Source organism: Lutra lutra, chromosome 15 (genome assembly GCF_902655055.1).
Source record: "Lutra lutra chromosome 15, mLutLut1.2, whole genome shotgun sequence".
NCBI lineage: Eukaryota > Metazoa > Chordata > Mammalia > Carnivora > Mustelidae > Lutra > Lutra lutra.
In genome coordinates, this window is record NC_062292.1 from 63,778,076 (window position 1) to 63,799,062 (window position 20,987).

At 56.8% G+C, this 20,987-nt stretch overlaps 1 protein-coding gene across 3 annotated transcripts in view; it reads left to right on the plus strand.

Moving 5' to 3' along the window:
• Positions 1-20,524, plus strand: part of OLFML2B (olfactomedin like 2B) — a 35,569-nt gene extending 15,045 nt beyond the window's left edge. Inside the window, exons 4-8 of one of the 3 annotated variants that reach the window (XM_047705309.1) lie at positions 1,931-2,107; positions 6,895-7,126; positions 8,743-9,255; positions 18,846-19,022; positions 19,465-20,524. In XM_047705309.1, coding sequence (XP_047561265.1) covers positions 1,931-2,107; positions 6,895-7,126; positions 8,743-9,255; positions 18,846-19,022; positions 19,465-20,066 — 1,701 coding nt within the window. In that variant the 3' untranslated portion in view covers positions 20,067-20,524. The remainder of the gene's footprint in view (positions 1-1,930; positions 2,108-6,894; positions 7,127-8,742; positions 9,256-18,845; positions 19,023-19,464) is intronic. The other 2 variants (XM_047705310.1, XM_047705311.1) reach the window with 2 other exon arrangements.
• The last annotated feature ends 463 nt before the right edge of the window (positions 20,525-20,987 follow it).

The window sequence follows — 20,987 nt, forward strand, 5'->3', positions numbered from 1 at the left end:
ACTGTTCACCCAGCAAGACTGCTCGATCTGGCTGTTCCTGAAAGGAGCCTTCTTTCCCAGGGGCTTTATCTCTTCCAGTGAACTCTGTGCAATTTAGAGAGGCGAGCTTGGCCTGAGCCCCACAGAAGCACAGCAAGCCCTTCCAGGGCTCCAAAACTGCCATGAAATGAAATGCCAGAAAAACGGCATGGCCAGGGTTCCTGGGGTCTGGTTAGTTTTAACAAGCACCCAGCGCATTCTTTGGGGCAGCTCCTGTAGGAGCCACCAGAGCCACAGTGTCTGGGGGTTACTATCTGCCTGGCTACTTAGATACCCACTCTGAGCTAGAGGGCCTTTCCTCTGGGACTTTGAAATATCTTGCCAGGTGGCAGGGGTCTGACCCTTTACACTCCCCATATCTGTCTGCTAAAGACGGAAAGCACATGCATTCTCTGTTTTACGTGTTTGCTTCCTCTACCCCCATAAATGGGGCTTAAAGAGAACATCCCATCTGAAAACTCAGATGCAGGGCGCCTGGGTGGCTCAGTTCATTAAGCGTCTGTCCTTGGCTCTAGTCGTGATCTCAGGGTCCTGAGATCCAGCCCTGCGTCAGGCTCTGTGCTCGGTGGGAAGCCTGCGTCTCTCTCTCCCTCCGCACCACCTCATGTCCTTTCTCTCTCAAATAAATAATCTTTTGTAAAAAATAAATAAAAAATAAAACAAAAACTCTAACGCTTATGGAAACTTTAGAATGCTGGCCAGAGTTGGACAATGTTGGATCTCAGGCCAGTAAACGTCTCTCAAAATAACCTGAGGAGAAAGGGCATCTCTGAGCCTGCCGGTAACTGTCCCTGGTTCAGATCCCGTGCAGCGTCCCCTCTTCTAGGACACTGTCTCTCCCCGTCCCCTCCCTCCTCTGAACTCCGTCAGTTCACACTTGCCACTTGCTGAATCCAGTGTGCTGGGTCCTCTTCCTCCCGCCATGTGGGCCTTTCTCCCAGCTACAGTTGGCATCTCCCCATCACCCAGGACAAAGCCCCAGCAGTATTTGAGCCTTTTTTTGGTACCACACTCTACCTTAGACACACGGGAGATGTTCACCAGTGTGGGTTGGCTGAAGTACACCTTTGGTCCCTTCTAGTATGAACTAGACCTGGAACACAGGTCATTTGCCAAGTGGGGGTCATTTAGGGAAACTTTCTATGGGTCAGTAGGAAAGTTTGAAACCTGCCTGTGGGTTTTCTATGTAACCAATGCCTTTAAAAAGTGCCAGGGAATAGTTTGTGTTCACTAGAAAAGCAGACTAAATAGATATCTTTGGCCACTTCTTCTCAAATTGCTTTTTTATTTTTTTTTAAAAGATTTTTATTTATTTATTTGACAGAGATCACAAGTAGGCAGAGAGGCAGGCAGAGAGAGAGGAAGGGAAGCAGGCTCCCTGCCAAGCAGAGAGCCCGATGCGGGGCTTGATCCCAGGACCCCGGGATCATGACCTGAGCCGAAGGCAGAGGCTTAACCCCCTGAGCCACCCAGGCGCCCCTCAAATTGCTTTTTTAAAGACTCTTCTTTCATTAATCGAGCTCCTGGTTCACGTTTCGGGTCCAAGTGAGTGGAATTTTTTGTCGTGTTCGTATATCATGGGATAAGGGGGCATGCGCCAGGTACCAGTGACGAGAAAGAAGCCAGGTGTCCTGGTGACCCAGAAACATGACAGCGTCAGGGTTAGGAAAGCCATGGGGACTTGGGGGGGTATCTGCCCCCACAGGACTGCCCGGGGCCTGGCCCGCAGTGCAGGGGTAGACACTCTCTAGGACTCCGGTCACTCCCTGGCCGCTTTCTCCACCCATTTCCATGCGTCTGGATCTGAGACAAGAGAAGGGCCAGCTGCCTCCTGCACAGCGTCAGAGCTCTTCCGTGGGTCTTTGTGTGACATTTTTTTCCCTCTTCTCAGGAAGTTTCTAAAAACCTCACCAAGGAAAATGAGCAAATCAAAGAAGACGTGGAAGAAATTCGGACGGAGATGAGCAAGCTAGGGAAAGAGAACTGCTCCGGCGGCGTCCTAGATGGCATGCCCGATGTGCGCTCCGCTCTGCAGAGGGACGCTGCTGCAGCCTACGCCCACCCAGAGGTGCGGCCCTGGCCCCGAGGCAGCTGGGGGTGGGGGGTTGGGGGGCTTGGGGGGTGCACAGCCCCGGGAAGCAAACAGCCAGGCTTGCCCCTGCGCCGAGCTCTGTGAATTTGGATTCCTTCACAGCCATGGTCACATTTCTTCTAGATGGCCCTTCTGTAGGTGTGATGGGGCAGGGGACAGGTCCGCGGTACCTAATGGTGAAGCCCACAGGGGCTCCGAGAGGAAGCGGTGAAGCTCTGGCCCCACCCCGCCACCCAAGTGAGGAGTGAGGAGGAGCAGGCGTGCTCCTGGTTGTCTGGGCCCGTCGTGGTTCACTCCTGCCATCCTGGCATCATTATTGACAGAACCTTCTTTGGCTCTCAAAAGCTCCCCAGTTAGAAACAGGAAGTTGTGGGCCCTCCCTATTCACACAGGGCTTGTGGTGCACTCCGGCCTTCCATCGCTATCCCGGGTGGTTTTCCCCCGGTTCCGGCAGGCCGGGCGGAGATCGGGATCCTCACTTTCCAGAGGAGGGGACACATCCCGGGACGCTCGTGGGGTGCCTCACTTGGCCAGGAAGCGGTGACAGGGCTTCTCAAACTTCTGTCTCCTCCCACCCAGTGGCATCCCGTCATGAGGCCCCCGCTGCCCGTGCGTAAACGGGAACGTTGTCTGATGGGGTCTGGAGTGATGCCACAGGACCTGCTTATCAAAAATGCCCCCGCGTGGTGCTGGTTCCTTTTGACCCCAGTTAGTAGCTTACGCTCATGTGCATTTCTGTGGCTCTGAGTATTGCCATTTAATGTGGTGGTTATGTCCTAAGCTGGTGCCCAAGAAACAGTATCCATTTGGGAGTTAACCCCGAAGAGCGGAAGAGGAGGAAACAGTTTTGGTGGCAGGACTTGAAGAGTTCGAGACGCAGTGTATGAGCAGGTCTGGGTCAAGTGTCAGAAGAGGGTCCTTGGCAACAGGGGACAATAGCAGTTCAGAGAGGCCTTGCTGGTGTTAACTGGGCCAAGGGTCGGTGGTGGACGGCAGAGCCTGGATTCCAGATGGACCCTCCTGGGGCGGCAGGCAGGGTGGAGGGGAGCAGGGCCGGGACCGCCAGAGTCACTGAGCTGTGCCGTGTGCCAGGGCATGGAGAAGGGCTAAGCGTTGCTACCTCGGACTCTGCTGGGGTCAGTAGGACCTGGGGCGGGAGAGGAAGTCAGCGTGGGCTTGGAACTCTTGGAAACGCATCACCGTGGTGCCAGGCGGGCAGCGGCTGTGGGTTAGGAGGGCACCCCGGGCACATGTGTTCCCAAGGTAGGACGGCAGGCGGATTAGGACTTCGGAGGTAAGAAGCCCCAAAGACGGTGTGGCACTCGCACCCCGCCCAGCGCGTAACGCAAAATAAAACCAGTTCCAAACCAGAAAATAAGGATAAGGAAGGCCAGTAATTTTCTGGCTTTACCCATGATGACTACTTTGATACTTTTTGGGACGTATTATATTTCTTCAATGATTATTTTTATTCTCGTTTTAGTTGTCCCCCAACAGGCTAGCTACTGAGCATGTGTTTAGTCTGCTTGGTGGGTCATCCTTGAACAGATCTGAGCTTATAAACCAAAAAGCCAAGGACATTTGGGCTGGAAGGGACCTTGGCGGTACCCTCTCCCCTCACCCGGGGCCCAGCGGCTCCTATCTCAGCCCATCTGGCATGTTCCGCTGGCCCCGTGCCCCGTGGTGTCCGGCATTCCCCGTCCTCTCTGGCTTCCAGCTTCCCGCTCGGCTGAGCTGGAGAATTCGGCTGTTGTCTTGATGATACATTATGTGGTATGTTTAGCAACCCAGCTCATATTTCCTGAGGGCAAACAGTAAACCAAATCAAACACACCAAACTCTTTTTCTCTCTGCTCAGCAAAGCCCTTTCCCCTCCTGAAATTCCCATTCATCACTCTGCTGAAGTTAGCACAGTCCACCCAAACAGATTGTTGGGGGTGGTGGGTAGAGCCAGGGCCAGGGAGGGGTGGGAAAGTGGGAAGCAGGGAAGAAGGCCCAAGGCTAGGATCTTCCTCCCCTTCTTTATCTTTCTGTGTTTTGGTGAGCCCCGTGCTAGAAAGGAGGCAAGTGGAGGCGATGTTTGGTGGTTATTTTCAGGGTTCTTCATTGATACTGGGGCTTCTCGGAGTGGTGAGTGGCAATATGTCAGAGGCCTCTCTCCAAGAAGGTCTTGCCTGGAGGGTTGGCAAGGGGCTCCGGGGGCTGGGTTGGGAGTGGCGAGGGCAGGGTGGGAGCTGGGACATAGGGACGCCAGGAGGTGAAGTCATACAACAGGCTCTCGGCTTAGCAGAGAGAGGAAAGCAGAGCGTGGTGGGGGCAGCTGCCGCCCAGCTCAGCCTGTCGCCAGTGAATCCAAGGAAATTATATGTTCTCTGGCAGAGGCTGCCATGGTCTTGCTCCATCTCCTTGGCTGGGAGATGGAACTGCAGTTCCCGCCTGTCCCGGAGAGCCTGGAATTAAAGACAGTTCCTGGGGTTTACCATGAAGAAATGGCAACCTGCTTTCGCAATGCACAGGAGACCAGGGTCCAGCAATTAGCCGGCCCACAGCGTCTGAGTCAAACATGGGGCCTTTATCTGCCTCCCAGCCTCCTTCCCCAGTGGGAAAGGAGGGATCCCCACGTCTGCTGGGCACTGGCCAGACCAGGGCCCTGTGCACTTGAGGATGTAGACGAGTTTTTGGATAGCAGACAAGTTAGTCCCGTGGTCACTGGTGTGGGCAGCGTGGCTTCATGGCAGGAAGGGGGGTAGGCTCTGAACACAGCAGCCCCGCCCCTGCCTGGTAGGTGCCCCCCTCTGCCCTTCAGCGACTAACCAGCAACCAACTCGCTAGATGACCCCGAGCCCCCTTTTCCTGGCTTGCAAAGTGTGGGTAGTGCTGTCTGCCTTGCCCCGTTGTTGTAAGGGCCAAACACCATGAAGGTCACGGTGGGTGCTCCCTGAGACCCAGCACCACGGGCCCTGCATCCCTATATCTCTCGTCCACACCACCGCGGCAGCAAGAAGTGGGAATTGAGGACAGGCTGGTGGCAGGTGTGGGGGCTCCCCAGGACCCCTCCCTGAGCGGCTCTCGGACCCCCACCATGGGGGCTGGCAGAAGGGTGCTCCTGGCTTGCAGGAGTCTTCTCCGCAGTTGCTAGGGCGTGAGGAGCCGCCGCGCCGGCCGTCACCTTGGTCAGCTCTTTGTCACAGGAAAGCCGGTACCCTACTGTAGAGCGCCATTGACAAAGTCCAGTGCCCGTCATAGATGTAGCCCGTTCCCTGGGATTTGTAATGGGTGAAAAACTCACTGTCACCAGGGTGCCTCAGTCAGAACATGCAACTCTTTGATTTCAGGGTCGTGAGTTCGAGCCCCATGTTGGGCATAGAGATTACTTCAAAAAAAAAAAAAAAGGTGTCCGTGTAATAGGTCCGAAGGAGCACCCACGCAGGGGACTCACGGACGCGCAAGAGGTGGCTGTTCTTGGAGCTCCTTCAAGTCTGCAGAGGCGAAATCCTTCCATAATGCCCGTGGAAGGCAGGTGGGGGGAGGGGCTGTGACAGAAGGTGTGGACTTGGTCCGTTGGAAGGTGTGTTCAGCTTTGAGGAGAAGCCCCCGGCACGGTGTCTCGCACAGTAGGGGCTGCTGTTCTTTTACAAAGAAGGAGCCTCAGAGGCAGGCCGACCTGGCCGCTGTGCTTAGCTGCACGAAGCCGTCAGCGAGGCCCGTCCTCAGAATCCCCTCGTGGTCACAACATGGGTGCCCAGCGGAAGCTACCCTGTGCACCTTGCAGGCCACACCGACCAGGAAGAGTGCGGAAGATGCCTTCCAGCTGACAGCCCCCTTCTAAGGAGCTTCTCCAACAGCTTTTTCCACCAACTTGTCCTTGTACCCCACTGGCCGGAAGTTTGTCCCGCGGCCGCTCCCACAGAGCCAGTTTCCCACTGGAAAGGAACAGGAGACGGGATTTGCATTAAGTCAGTCAGAAGTCTCTGCCACAATGTGCAAAGTGAGGACTGAGAAAGAACGATTCATTACGAACGAGAAGGTCTGGGAGTATTTTCTTAAGGGCCTGAGATGCTAGCCAGGCCTTGAGAAATGGGGAGGTTATGGTAAGTGGCTCTGGATGGGAGAAGGAAATGGGCTTCCAGACAGAAAGAGCAGTCAGAGCCAAGAGCCCAGAGCTCTGGAGAGCCAAGGCCGAGAGGTCAGCCAAATGCCTGAAGGACTGGGGCTCAGGGCTCGGGGGGCAGAACTAGAGAGAAGAATGCTGAGCTGGGTCAAGGCCCATTTTTAAGAGAGGTGTAAATGCCAGGCCAGGGACCTTGGACTTTCTTCTGGATGCATCAGAGTGGGTTGGGGTCATTCTTTGTGGCAGTGGAAGTAAGAGCTTCCCCCAGAGGTGGGCATCTTGGGCCTCAGGCCTCATGTCCCGGCCGGGGCACCGTTGTCCACACAGGGATCTCCCTGGAAACACCTGATTCCAGATCTAAATCACACAGCAGCCCTAGCCCAGGCTGAGAGGAGGACTGCACCCTCTGGGAAGTACAGCGTGGAGGTCAGAGACATATGCTGGAGCCAGGGTACCAGGGTTCAAATCCTGCTTCCAACACTTCCCAGCGTGGGACCTGGGGCAACCTCTCTGTGCCTCAGGTTCCTAACGTGTAAATGCGAATGGTAAAGAGTTCCTACCCCAGAAGACAGTGCCTTGCCTGCAGCTTTGCCTCCTCCCGACCCCTGCCTATCTGACCAGTGACCCGGCCTTCCCTTGTGTCCCCTCTGAGGAGCAGTATGAGGAGCGGTTTCTGCAGGAAGAGACCGTGTCCCAGCACATCAACTCCGTCGAGCTCCTGCAGACACGGCCCCTGGCCCCGCCCGAGGTGGCGAGGCCCCAGCGGCCCCTGCAGAGGCAGGTGCACCTGCGGGGCCGGCCAGCCTCCAAGCCCACCGTCATCCGGGGCATCACCTACTACAAGGCCAAGGTCCCCGAGGAGGAGAATGACATCGAAGAGCAGCGTGAGTTGGGGTCAGCAGGCTGCTGCGGAGGCAGGGCAGGGAGGGAGTCGCCATTTGGACCCTCCCTCAGTCTAATGACTGCTATGGCCTCGCAGAGCCAGCAGGGTCATGGGGGAATTGCCCGCCGAGACAAAAGACCGGAGTTCCTGCTCCATTTCCTCACAATTTGCTGCGCTGCCTCCAGCGGGTCACTTGAGGTCTCTGGGCTTGCGAAGATCACGTAGCAAAGCTATAGGGGACTTCAGTGCCCTCCAGTCCTGTTTTAAGGACACTGAGGCTTGTGGGGAGAGGGGTGCTGTGCTCAGGATAGCACCTGCTGTCCCTGCCTCCAGGGGACCCGGGCTTCTCCCCCCTCCCAGTTTGTGCTCACCTAGATGTTGACGTAATCAGTTTGCCCACTTTAACCTTGTCTGTTCTCTTTTTTAATTATTGATTTGTGGGATTTTTTTTTTTTTAAATTCTGGAATAAGCCCATTGTCAGTGGTACCTGCTGCACACGTTTTTGCCCTGCCCGTGGACTGCAGCTTCAGTTCCTTAATGGTGGTTTTGACAAACAGAAGAAACGCTCTTTATTTCATTTGTGGTTAGACCTCTTTGTGTCCTAACAGAGCTTTGCTTCCTCATATGCCTTCTCTGCTCAAAACCCTGCCCCCTCCCGCATTTCATTCAGAATAAGAGCTGAAGGCCAAACACAGCACCCAAACCCCAGGTGACCCAGTTCCCGTGCCCTCCCCACCATCATGGGTTACTCTCCCCGCACACCCTCTGCCTTGTCCACACTGGACCCACCGCAGGCACGTTCTGGCCTCAGGGCCTTTGCACTGCTGCTCCTTACCCCAGAATACTCTTCCTCAGATGGCTGCTTGGCCAGCTCCCTTAGCTCCTTCAGGCCTCTCTCGTCTCCATCCTGACCACTTGATTCATTACTTCAAGTCTGCCCCCACCCCCTGCCAGCTCTCCGGACACGCCTCACCCTACTCGAATTTTCTCCTCAGCACCGTCAAGTGTGCTGTCTGTTCTTTAGTGTCTGTGCCACTAGACAGAAGCCCCGTAAGGGCAAGATGTTTGTTTTGTTCACGGCTGTTGAGCGTGCGCCATAAGCGTGCTGGATGAATAGACAGGGTGACTGGCTTCCTCTGGGCTCCGTGGCCGTGGGTGCGGGTCCTCCCCATGTCCCCGAGCCTGGGTGGAGCTGAGAGGCAGTCCAGTCAGAGATGCTCCGGGGGACGCAGTGCCCTCCCATCCCTGCAACTTCTCACCCTCTTCTGGAATCCCAGCCGGGCTCCATCTCTGAACCAGGGCATCGTGTTGCGGAAAGGAACCCTTTCATTTTTTTCTAAAGATTTTGTTTATTTGAGAGAGAGAGAGAGAGGGAGGGAGAGCACAAGTGGAAGGAGAGGGAGAAGGAGGCTTCCTCTGTTGAGCAGGGAGCCTGACTTGGGGCTCGATCCCGGGCCCCTGGGATCATGACCTGAGCGGAAGGCAGATACTTAACCGGCTGGGCCCCCCAGGCGCCCCAGGAACTGTCTTCTTAATCTTCAAAGTGCCACATGCTCTTGCTGCTCTGACAGTGTTCCTCCCTCTGAGTCACAGATGACCTTGTGTTTGTTTCCCAGAAGATGAGTTTTTCAGTGGTGACAATGGAGTGGATTTGCTGATTGAAGACCAGCTTCTGAGACACAATGACCTGCTGACCAGTGCCACACGGAGACCAGTGGTCACCCGTCAGGGCACCACTGGGATGAGTGACACGCAGACCTCAGCCCTGGCCGTGCCCTCAGAGCCTGGCGCCCTGGACCCCACCCTGTCTGCCTCAGTGGAACAGTTCTCAGCACCACTCCAGACCTCCTCCGTGTTTCCAGGTCCCACGGCAGAGGCAAGCCTGGAACCTTCCACTCAGGTACCAGCCACCACCGTGGCCCACACAGCCACCCAGCAACCTCCGACCTCGGCTTCCCCGCCAGCAGCCTCTGGGAACCCATTTACTGAGGCTCCACACATGGCCCTGGTGCCTCCCACCACAGTCTGGACGGACTCGCTGGGGAGAGATGCTACCACGGGGCAGGGTGCAGCCCCTGCCAGCCTCACCCTGAGCCCAGAAGAGGAGGATGACATCCGGAATGTCATAGGTGAGTTCCCTCCACCTGGCCACCGTGTTCTGCTCAGCTCTGGTAACGAGCTCAGCCCGGGGGTAGGAGAGAGAGGAGCCAGAAGGCCGGAAGGTCCTTCCTTCTCTGGAAGGAAAAGCAGGTGGAGATACGCCTTCAGCCAGTGATCAGTGTTCAGCCAGTGTTCAGCCAGAACAACACCTAAGGGTGGTGTTGTTGCTGCCGTGGTTTTTAGAGAGAAAGAAAGTGCGTGCACATGCATATGAGCAGCGGTGGGAGAGGGGCAGAAGGAGAGAATCTCAAGCAGACTCCCTGCTGGGCATGGAGCCCAGCTCGGGGCTCGACCTCACGACCCTGAGATCATGAACTGAGCCAAAACAAGAGTCAGTTTCTTAACTGACTGAGCCACCCGGGTGCCCCAACATCTAGGGTTTATGTATTCGAAATGAGCCAGTGGTGCCGGTGGGAAGCTCCTCTCTGAGGTATACATAAGTCAGTGGAGAGAGGGCCGTACCTCATTGGTCAGTTTTGTAAACATTTGTTGAGTGCCTTCTGTGTCCTAGGCTTTGTGATGGGGGTTGGGTATCTGGCAATGACTAGGTTTTTTGCACTAGGTTTACCAGGCTGTGAAGTAACAAGGGACTTTTAGTCATGGAGGTCCCAGAATAACAGAGAAGAGGGAGCGCGGTACCACTAGTACAGTGGGCCCCAGGGCCCGATCCCCTGACAGGCGGCCTTGGAGAGCGTGGAGCACTGTGGCTTCGTGTGATAGATGCTGTAGCGACAGAGGGAGGGAGAGACCGAGGGAGCACCAGCGTGGCCTGGATGCTAAGCAGGCTGGGAGACTGTTCTAAGGAGGTGTCGTTTGAGCTGGGTTTTGAAGGATGAACAGGAGTTTTCTAAACAGAGAAGGGAAGCCTTCTGAATGTTAGATCTAAAGGAGCAAAGCATGTTCCAGAAGTGTGGCAAGTGCAGTCTGTTCCGTAAGCTCCAGAGCCACATGGTGACCCTGAGAACCGTGGTTGGAACACGTGTTGGGGAAAGACAGCTAGAGAAGGACATGGGAGCAGGCTGCAGGGGTCTCTCCCAAAGAGAGCACAGCCAGACATCCACTGAGGCACCACCGAGACCGACTATTGAATAAGAGTTTCATCAAAGTGCTTGTTGAAAAACGTACGTGCTTTGACAGAAGACATGGTTTGCCTTATACCTTTTCCTTCTTCCCACTTTCAGCTCCCTTGGCTGCCTTGTCTCCATTCTCTGCTCAGAACAAGGTGCTAGCTACTGTCAGACAAGGTTGGGGAAGGAGCATCTGCCAGGAGCAGACACCTGGGTCAGAGCTGGGTCTCAGCCTCTGACAGCCGTGTGACCTTGGCCGAATCCCTCCTCTTACAATGGGGCTCCGATGTAATTAGATACTTGCTAAAGCCTTTCCTCCACGAAATCCTGTAGTTTCTTGCAGTAGGTTTATCAGGTGGTGATACAGCAAGGGAAATTCCCAGAATAATGGCACCGTGGGAGCAGGGAAATAACCACTAGAAATAGACCCCAGGGCAAAAGCTCATGAACCTCCAGAAGAAGCCCGTGCTTGGGCCACAGAGGGGGTGGGAGCAGGAGAGGATGGTCTTTTTCATTTTCTTCCCCTTCCATGGTGGAAGCAAGCTGACAGTGGCAGAGAAGGCAGTCGCTCTGCATGGATGGTGAATTCTGAAGCTGTAGGTCCTGCTTGATTTCCGCAGACTGCCCTGGGGCCTGAGCCCAAGGTTTCCATTTCCTCCCTGGCTCCGGGTAGCCTGACCACGCTCCTGGGGCCATAGGCCCTGAGCCCCACATCATACCCCCCACTCTGCCACCGCTTCACCCGTGAGTGGGAGGGTCAGTTCCCCCAAAAACATTGCTGAGCCCCTCCACGGCTGGCTTGGATAGGGACAGTGAAGACAGGCCTGCACACCTTTGTGCCCCCAACGATGCTGTCCCTCAGCCTTGGAGCCGCCTCCCTGGGTGACTTCCTCACCAGGAGTGGAGTGCTCTGCTGTGTCTGCCTCCCCTGGGGGCCGCCGGCAGTGTAGCTGCCAACGGGCACCTTTCTGGGCCCCTCAGGAACCCCCCTCCTCTAGGAGCCTGAGATGCTGATGCAGGAAGGAGACATCCGCATCCTAGTGGCCATTCGCCAGGTGGGAGCCGGAGCGGGGAGAATGTTTCCTCTTGCTGCTCCGCTGTTTAACCAGAACGACAGCAGCGCGTGGAGGATGTGAGGTTCTGCTTCCAGACTGGCCTGTAGGGTTTTGTCTTGGGTCCACCACCGAGAAAACACAGGGACGTGAACGTGCATGTGGGGTTTTCTTCAAACACATACGGGTGAAAAGATGGGGTGGCTCGGAGAAGGGACAGGGCTGCATGGACTCCTGACTGGCTTGTTTTGGGGAATCATCTTTTTTTAAAGATTTATTTGTTTGAGAGCAAGAAAGCACACGTGTGCTCATGTGCATGCCTGAGCACGAGCAGGAGGGGCAGAGGGAGAGGGAGAGAATCTCAAGCAGACTCCACCCCCGCCCACCCCACTGAGCAGGGAGCCCGACGCAGGGCTCCATCTCACGACCCTGAGATCATGACCCCACGAGATCACAGGCTGAGCCGAAACCAGGAGTCGTATGCTCAAACCAACGGCACCACCCAGGAGCCCCTTGGGGAATCATTTTTAATTGCTTATCGCTGTCAGGTGCCTCCCTGAAGCTGTTGTGAGTGTGGGTGGGATTTCCTTTCTGGATCCTTCTCTGCAGACCCCTGATTACCTGTGCCTGGTGAGTAAGACCGGGTTGCGCTCCGTGTCCTGGTTGCAGGTAAATGAAAACCATTTGGCTGAAACTGACACAGGCCATGGGTCTGCTGCCCCTGAAGGTTGTTTGCTCCTTAATGAGGCCGGCCGTTTTGATTTTGAGCTATTTGAGGTGTGGTCTTAAACGGGGCTGCTTTTAAGAGGAACATCCTATCCCATGCTTTCCAAATCTGATTTTGTGATGTCCTAAAATGCCTAACCATGATCCTTAGGGGAATTATAAACCTTTCAGAAAAACTCCAAAAACAAGTAAATTAGAATTAACTTTTGGTTATGGAAACAAGCATTTGGCTGAAGTATAGCCACTGTGGGACCGGGAAGGGAAAAATACTGTCAGTGATGGCAGCTGGCTCTCCAAGGGAGGGGTCAGCCACCATGCTGGGGCCTGGGGAGGGGTCAGCCACCATGCTGGGGCCCGGGGAGGGGTCAGCCACTGTCCTGGGGCCCAGGGAGGTGTCAGCCACTGTCCTGGGGCCTGGGGAGGGGTCAGCCACTGTCCTGGGGCCTGAAGAGGGCTGCTCAGTTTCTGCAGATCAGGGAAAGGCTGTGCCACGTGGGCCAGGCCCCGCAGAGCCCCAGACTTGAATGGCTGCAGCTCCTGATGCGAGTTTTAGTTTTTCCACGGGGCTGGTTTGGGGTGGGGAGGGAGAGGGGAGGAGCAGACATGAGGACTGTCAGGATGGCGACAGCTCCAGCGACAGCCTGTCCCTGTTGAATCCAGGAAACTTGATCTGGGAAGATGAGGCTCCCAGACTAGCCTGAGACCTTAACAGTCCCTGAGGTCCGCTGGCCCTCCAGCTGTGGGCAGGGAGGGGACTGGAGAGGGGGAAGGTGGCCAGGCCTGCCTGCCACGTGTCAGCGAGGCTGGCCCGGGCTGCCCGAGAAAGGTGGTGCTGGCAGGGCAAGAGGGCAGGACCCATGAGGTCCTGGCCTCTGCAGCGGCCAGACCAGATGCTGACAAGACCGGTCCCTGCCCCGGACTCCACCGGCTCTCTGGTCCAGCCACTCCATCCAGCCCCCTAACCAGCTCCCTAGCCAGCCCCCTGCAGCCACAGGGATCTTCAGTCATAACCAGGGGCTCTGGCCACGGAAACGAGAATGGAAAGTAGAGACCTTGCGTGGAAGTGAGTGAGGAATAAAGTCTTCCCCTCTGCCAGGAAAAGGTTCCTCCAGCACCACTCTTCACCACCCTGACAGGGGGTGAGAGGGCTCACTTCCTGAGAGGATCGCTGGTGGAGGGCGGCAGGTGACCAACGGGGCACGAGGGAAGCCTGGCAGACAGGATGCTCTTGGTCCAGCCAAGGTCATGGACTCTGACGGCGAACCCCCATCTCCTGGCGTGGTTGCCAGCATGTGCGTCCCCGGGGGAGAGGACGCCCGCACAGGCAGAGCACCGTGGGGGGCCATGAAGGGAGCCCTGAGCAGGGGCACATACTGGGGGCCAGGGACGGGGCTCTGGGATAGGGAGCCAGGGGCCTGATGAAGGGGAGTGCGGCCTTAACGCTGGAAGTGGTAGAGAGAGTCGGAAGCCCAGCTGCCCTCAGTCAGAGCTGCGGGGGGAGGTTCTCAGGCAGGCCCCTGGAAGGTGACCCCCCCCCCAGGTGACGGCGCCTCAGAGAGAGGCAGGGCAGCAACCCCCTCGCTTATGTTTCAGACATGAGAACATCCCTCCAGCTGTGGGGATGCATCGGGTGTTTGGGGTCCGAGGGACTCTCTCCTGGAAAGAGATGCTGACCTGGCCGTCTTGAAGGACTGGGAAGGACTGGCCGGGCTGCGAAGGGCGGTGGTGCCCCAGTGAGGAGGAGCAGGGCCGTGGGAGCAGCAAGCCAGGCGGCTGGGGCCGGGGGTTCCTGGCCCCGATGAGCACGTGGGGGCTGTGCCAGAGAAGGTCGTCAGTAGAAAGCTTCTCCCTTCCCTCTGGGGTGACTCACTCTCTCTCGCTCTCTCATTAGGCTGATTTTTTTTTCTTTTTTTCTTGGCTATTTTATGCCATTCTAAGTGAAGGAATATTAAAAATTCCCAGAATTAGCATGAGTTTTACCATTCATCTTTATACCACGAATGTCAGGTTTTTTAACTGCAAATATAAGGTCACTTGACTCCGGTGTGGCAGTCACCAAAATGACACGATGCCTGTGTCATAGCTCCTTCGTACGTATGCATTTTGTTCTTGGCGGAGCGGGGAGACGCTGCACAAAGACCGCTCAGCTCTTCTGTTTCCCTCGCTGGTGTGTGCTATGTTAGCAGCACTCCCTCCCTCCGGCCCACTGAGTAGGGAAAGACTGACAAGAAAGAGACTGTGAGTCACCCAGTCTTTCCGTCTTACCATTGTTAGCCCAAGTTGTTGGCTAATACAAGGAAGTAACACAAGTAAGAAATAATACGGAGCTCTTCACTCGGTTTGTCGTGTTTCTTAAAGCACCGCCGTCTTCTTCGTTCAAAGCCAGCTCTGGCCCGATGGAAGGTGTGGCCTCGGGGGCCATCGGGCCCCCCTCAGTTGTGGGGGCAGCGCGCTCCCCTGAGTCTGGCTGAACTCTCACGTGCACTGGGTCCGCCTGGAGCTCGGTGCTCATCAGGGGTAGCAAACACTGCGTGCAGATGGGTGGCAGGAAGGCACACACAGTCAGGGTGCCCGCTCCCAGGCACACACACACTCTCCACTGTCCTATTAGACTTCGCTTCTAGAACACGAGGTCACAGGTAAAATGATGAAGAATGTCAGGATGGGGACAGCAGGGCGTTACCGCAGGGTGCCTCTTTCTGAGCAAGGCACAGGTGATGTGGCAGGAGGGCCCCTGGGAAGACCATCAACGGGGGACCGGCCAGGGAGGTCAGGCTGGCAGCCCGAGGGCTGTGCTCGTCCCGAGGCTGCTTTTAGTCCGGAGCTCTCCATCGGGTCAGCGGCTCTCCTGCCCCACCGCAGCCTCTGCGTCTGCCCACTGGCCCGCACTCCCCGCTGCACCCCTTCAGTCCCTGCCTGGGCTTCCAAGGCATCTGAGTTCGAGAACTCTGGAGCAGGGGATGGCAGGAGCAAACGTGGACAGGATCAGGGTGCCTGGGCTCCCCACCGCAGCGGGTGATGGCTGTTAAGTGTTTACGCAGAACACAGCTCATGACTGTGGGGCGTGACAGGCAGGAGGGGCAGAGAGGATCCAGAGGGGACAGCGGGGTAGCCAGAATGAACCTGGAAAGACACGGTGAGGTCCGAACTGAGCCACAGAGGTGAAAAGGAAGGGCAGGGACAGGGAGGAGACGGCGACCTGTGGGTGTGGGGGCAGGAGGAGACCGCAGAGAGGCCCTGGGCTCCTGGGGTGGCTCCTGGCTGGTGCGCTGGGCAGGCACACAGATTCTGCTTTTCATCCAGTAAGTCTGAGGAACCGGGAGGACACACAGGAGAAACTTGTGGGGGACTGTTGGAGGCGCTCAGGGAGGGTGGAGTCTGCCCAGGGGATGCAGGACGAGCCAGAGGAGGCTCCAGGACCAGCTGTGAGGATGACGGGGAAAGGTGGTGGAGGGAAGGCTGCTGGGGAAGCAGGACCCGGTGTGGGGAGGGGGGTCAGGAGAGAGCAGAGGGAAAGCCAAGCCAGCAGGGAGGGGCCTGGCCCCTGCAGTGGGCAGATGGGTGTCAGGGTGCTGGGGGTAATGGGATGATGCCCCAATGTCCCCGTGGCCAGGCCTCCCCGAGAAGGGCCACAGCTGAGAGCCCAGGTGGCAGGGGAACCTCTCCGGCAGATTTCCCTTTTAAGATGGCGAGGTGTGGGCAGGTTTAAATGCTGAGGGGAAGAGCGCCTTCTTTTCAGACCCTGGGACCCTGTGTTGTGAGCCCCTGGCTCCCGGGACTACCGGCGATGAGAGGGGCCGATGCCTAGAGAGCGCTTTGTACTCGGTCACTGTCACCGGTGTGGGGACACTTCCAGGGTGAGTCACAGATAGCACTGTCTTCTCTGTGGCTCCTGTCAACCGCCCCCCACCTTCTCTCCTCATCCCTGAAGAGCGTTACCACGCAGTGTCTTCTTCTCTCCGTGGCTGATGGTTGGCTTCCAAGGGCAGGTGCGTCTGAATGGCTCTGACCCTCAGACCGTGGTGATGGGTCTGGGCCTCATGGCTTACTGACCTTGAACCTATGTACAAGGGCTCTGAAACCACATGTGTCTGCCTGCGTGTGGGTCAGCACCGCTCTGTCTCTGGGCCTGTAGAGATGTGCCCCTAGGTCTTGGATGCCCACCAGCTGGGCCTCTCCCCAACCCGAGAAATAAGGACGCCCGACTCCAGAGCTCACTGACTCCATCTGTCCCAGTGTCCTTGGCCTCCTGTAACAAATTGCCACAAACTTAGTGGCTTAAACAACAGGAATGGATTCTCTGATGGGTCTAAGTCTTAGAGGGGCTAAAATCAAAGTGTCAGAGGGCCGATTCCTCCCCGAGGCTCCAAGAGAGAATCCTTATCTTGTCTTTCTCAGCTTTCAGCAGCTGCCAGCACTCCTTGGCTTGCAGCCACACCTCCCTCTGCCTCCCTGGTAGGAGGATACTTGCCAGAGCACTGAGGACTCACCTGAATAATCCAGGATCTCCCCCGCCCCATCTCCCGATCGCCCACTTTAATCACATAAGCATGGTCCCTTTTGCCATATTAGGTCACATCCACAGGTTCCAGGGGTTAGGACCTGGAAATCTCTGGAGCCATGACTTGGCCTGCCCTTCTGTCCTCAGAGTGGATTCTCCAAGCCCTCGTGAAGTAGGTGGGGCATATCGTAATGCTCGTTTTCCCGCAGCAGAAGGTAAAGCTCTGACATTTTGGAGGCAATACAGACTTTGGAGTTGGTAGCAGGGCCAAGACCCAGGCCAGGCCTCTGGCTCCAAACCCAGGACAGATTCTGGAGCCCCCCAAGCAGGACCCTGCTACTACAGAGCCTCAGGGCTGAGATAGGACTGTGTAGGGATTTAGGGGGCTTCCCAGGGCACCCCAGTACTTCAAAACTCAGAATGAGTCCTGGCTTGCAGGAGCTTACCTGTGGTTTCTGAGTCTGGTCCGGGAGGTGGCATAGTCGTGGCAGCCCCCAATGGAAACCCCTTGCCTCCCATTTGCAGGGCTCTGGGGTGTGGGTGTGGGAGACAGGGAGTCCGTTCCCTCGCTGGGCTGTGCCAGGGGCAGGAGGCACGTGGAAATGCTCCTCCCTGGGAATGGCACACTACGGCTTACCTGCAGGCACAGGAAGCATGGCCCCCGCTCAGCGCCAGGGAAGGAGCGATTTTCCAGCAGACCATTGCTGCCTGGGCCAGCTAGAGCTTTCTCTTTTATTGTCTTGAACAGATGAGCTCAGTTGTGGGGGAATGAGGCTTTGGCTGCTCAGCTCTGTTGTTTGTCTTGTGGAGACTGGATCCCTCCCTCCCCAGTCCGTCAGATCAGGACCTAATGAACCCCACACAGAGCTGCGCGAACCTGCCAACTGCACCCCACTGCGGGGGCTGCCTGGGAAACAGTGTACACCCCACCTCCAGCCGCCCGCTGCCCCAGGCCCGGCGCCAAGGGCACGGTGCCTGCCCTATCCTGCCAGCTTGAACTCCTTCCTCAGACCACGAATGGGGCAGTAGGATGGATGGAACAAACTGGAACAGTTGGGAAATGAGGGTGGCCTGGAATTGAGAGAGCCCTGAATCCGAACTGGAGGCCTTTGTGTTTTGTCCATGTGAACATCAGGGACCAGTTACTCTTGCCACTGTCACCCATCTGGCTGCCAGTTTGATGGCAGGTGGGGGTGATCTGCTGGTGAGAGCACACTGTCGGGGCAGTGTGAGGGCGGGGTTCACCTTCCCACTGCCTCTGTAACCCACAGTGCGGGGACAGAAAGAGCACGTGTCCTTGGTGGTCACACACAATTTCAGTATCTGTGAGGGCCGTACTCAAGAGTAACACTGTGTATTAGGCATTCTAGGCTTTCTACTTGGTCTAGAACTCAGCAGAGTGCTGGTGGCTTTTGAGGGTCCCTTTTGGGCACTAGATCACCCCAAAGAGCCCCTGAGGAGTGTATGACTGAGCTCCTGTCCCATGAAGGCAGACTGGGCTGAGAAGGGGCTCGTACACCCAGAGCAAGCTGCTTACATGGAGCTTGGCCCCCTGCTCCTCCCGGTCCCCAGAAGGGGACCCTGGCACCTTGCCCACAGTAGTGACAGGAGCACAGGCTTGAGGACAGCTCTCTAGGACCCAGCAGGTGGCAGCTCAGCGGCTGGTGGAGTTCCGTGTTTCTGGGTCACGTGTGGCCCAGGCCCTCAGCTCTGCTTGCGCTTCCCGTGCTGGCATGCTTTTGTCCGGATGCTGTTTCCCCAGGATGGAGGACAAAGAGGAAAGTCCCAGACCCGCTCCCTCTGTGCTTGGGTGAGGGTGGCCATGGAGGTGGGGGGGGGGGAACAGAGCATCCTTGAGCAGGTAGAGGACATCCTGGGAGAGGCTCATTCACAGCACTAGGGAACAGATGGAACACAAAGACTGGTTTTTCAGAAGAGGGTGTGGTGTCAGGAAAGAACATTGGAGCTTAGATCCTGGAGGGATGAGTCTGTAGGATTGAGAAGTCAGAGGACGGTGGCAGCAGGTGGCTTTGTAGGAGTGGCGTGTAGGACTGATGGTGGGGCCGTGGCAAGTGGATGATTCTGAGGTGTCCAGGCTTGGGTCAGAAGCCCCCCAGGGGCCACAGACCCCAGCGGGGTGGGGGAAGGCAGGGCACAGGTTTTGGGACTTCAGGTCTTCCTTCATCCCAACCCTGCCTCCCCCTCTCTGTCAGGAAGGTGCAAAGATACCCTGTCCACAATCACGGGGCCGACCACCCAGAACACGTACGGGCGGAACGAGGGGGCCTGGATGAAGGACCCCCTGGCCAAGGATGAGCGGATCTACGTCACCAACTATTACTACGGCAACACCCTGGTAGAGTTCCGGAACCTGGAGAACTTCAAACAAGGTAGGCGCCGTCGGCCCCGCTCGGGGTTTCCTCCCGTCCCTGTGGCTTCTGTCCTCATCACAGTCAGATCACTTTGGGGGGTGCCTGCGGTCCAGAAGCGGGAATGCTGTCTTCTGATGGTGAAAGGACCATCCTGGTGGCGGAGGTCCCCCTTCCATGCCCCACATTATCTGCGTTTGGCTCCTGGGGTCCAGGGCTGGGGGCAGGGGCATAGCCTAGTGAGATAGCCCCCTTCCTAGAGCCGGGCCCCAGGGGGTGAGCGCATGGGCCTGGGAATGGGAACAGTTCCTCCGGGTGCGGGATGAGCGTGCGGAGGCTTAGCAGTGTGAAGCTGCTTGCAGCACAAAACTAGAAACTGGGCACGCTAAGACAGCCCAAGGGCTCCGCCCACTGGGCCACTGGCTGCCCCGCCCCCATCCTGAAGCCCCGCCCTCGCGCGCAGGCCGCTGGAGCAATTCCTACAAGCTTCCGTACAGCTGGATCGGCACCGGCCACGTGGTGTACAACGGGGCCTTCTACTACAACCGCGCCTTCACCCGCAACATCATCAAGTACGACCTGAAGCAGCGCTTCGTGGCCGCCTGGGCCATGCTCCACGACGTGGCCTACGAGGAGGCCACCCCCTGGCGGTGGCAGGGCCACTCAGACGTGGACTTCGCCGTGGACGAGAACGGCCTGTGGCTCATCTACCCGGCCCTGGACGACGAGGGCTTCAGCCAGGAGGTGATCGTGCTGAGCAAGCTCAACGCCGTGGACCTGAGCACACAGAAGGAGACCACGTGGCGCACGGGGCTGCGGCGCAACTTCTACGGCAACTGCTTCGTCATCTGCGGGGTGCTGTACGCCGTGGACAGCTACAACCAGCGCAACGCCAACATCTCCTACGCCTTCGACACCCACACCAACACGCAGATCGTCCCGCGGCTGCTGTTCGAGAACGAGTACTCCTACACCACCCAGATAGACTACAACCCCAAGGACCGCCTGCTCTACGCCTGGGACAATGGCCACCAGGTCACCTACCACGTCATCTTCGCCTACTGACACCCTGGCCCCGCGTGCAGAAGTGCAGAGGGCCTCCCGGCACCTTGTGTGCGTGCGTGAGTGTGTGTGTGGATGCGTATGTGTTGTTTAAAAAATATATATTATTTTGTATAATATTACAACTGTAAAAGGACAGTTTGGGTCTATTTTTTTTAAGTGGATTGTAGATCAATCCATACATGTATGTGCTGGTCTCATCCTCCACGGTTTATATTTTTGTGCAAATGGGCTTCTCCTTTTGACCAGTAACCACCTTCCTTCAAGTCCTCAACCTCTTCCGCTCCCAGATCTTAGCAGTGGAAAAGCGTTCTCCATCTGGGGCTTGCAGGCACCAGGAGCAGGAGTGAAGGAGGCAAGAACGAAGTGTTAAGGGGCGGGAAAATTTTTGTGTTTTGGAGAAGTTTTAAAAACCCAGAAAAATGCTTTTTTTTTTTTTAATAAAGAAAAATGTAAAACCACCCCCAAATGTGTTTTTGTTCAGCATGGTTGTGTGGGGCAGGGCTGATCGAGCTCCCCAACCCCCCAGGAGTCTCCGCCACCTGGAGCCCACTCCCCTGCTGGGGGGGGGGGGGCTCACCCCGCTGACCCTGTGTGTGCTTCTGCGCATTTCTCTTCCACCTGCACACCAGCTTCCTTTCTCTGCTCTCTTTCTGGTCATTTTGTCCAATAGGTGGAAAGCTGTTCATGCCATTGCATGGGGGATGGTAGACGCTCTTGAAAGGAGGCTCAGGGCACCGGGGTGGCTCAGTCTGTGAAGCGTCTGCCTTTGGCTCAGGTCATGGTCTCCTGGTCCTTGGGATGGAGCCCCACTTCAGGCTTCCTGCTCAGAGGGGAGTCTGCTTCTCCATCTGCCCCTACCCCTCCTCCCTACTCATGCTCTCTCTCACACTTTCTCTCAAATAAAATCTTTAAAAGCAAAAC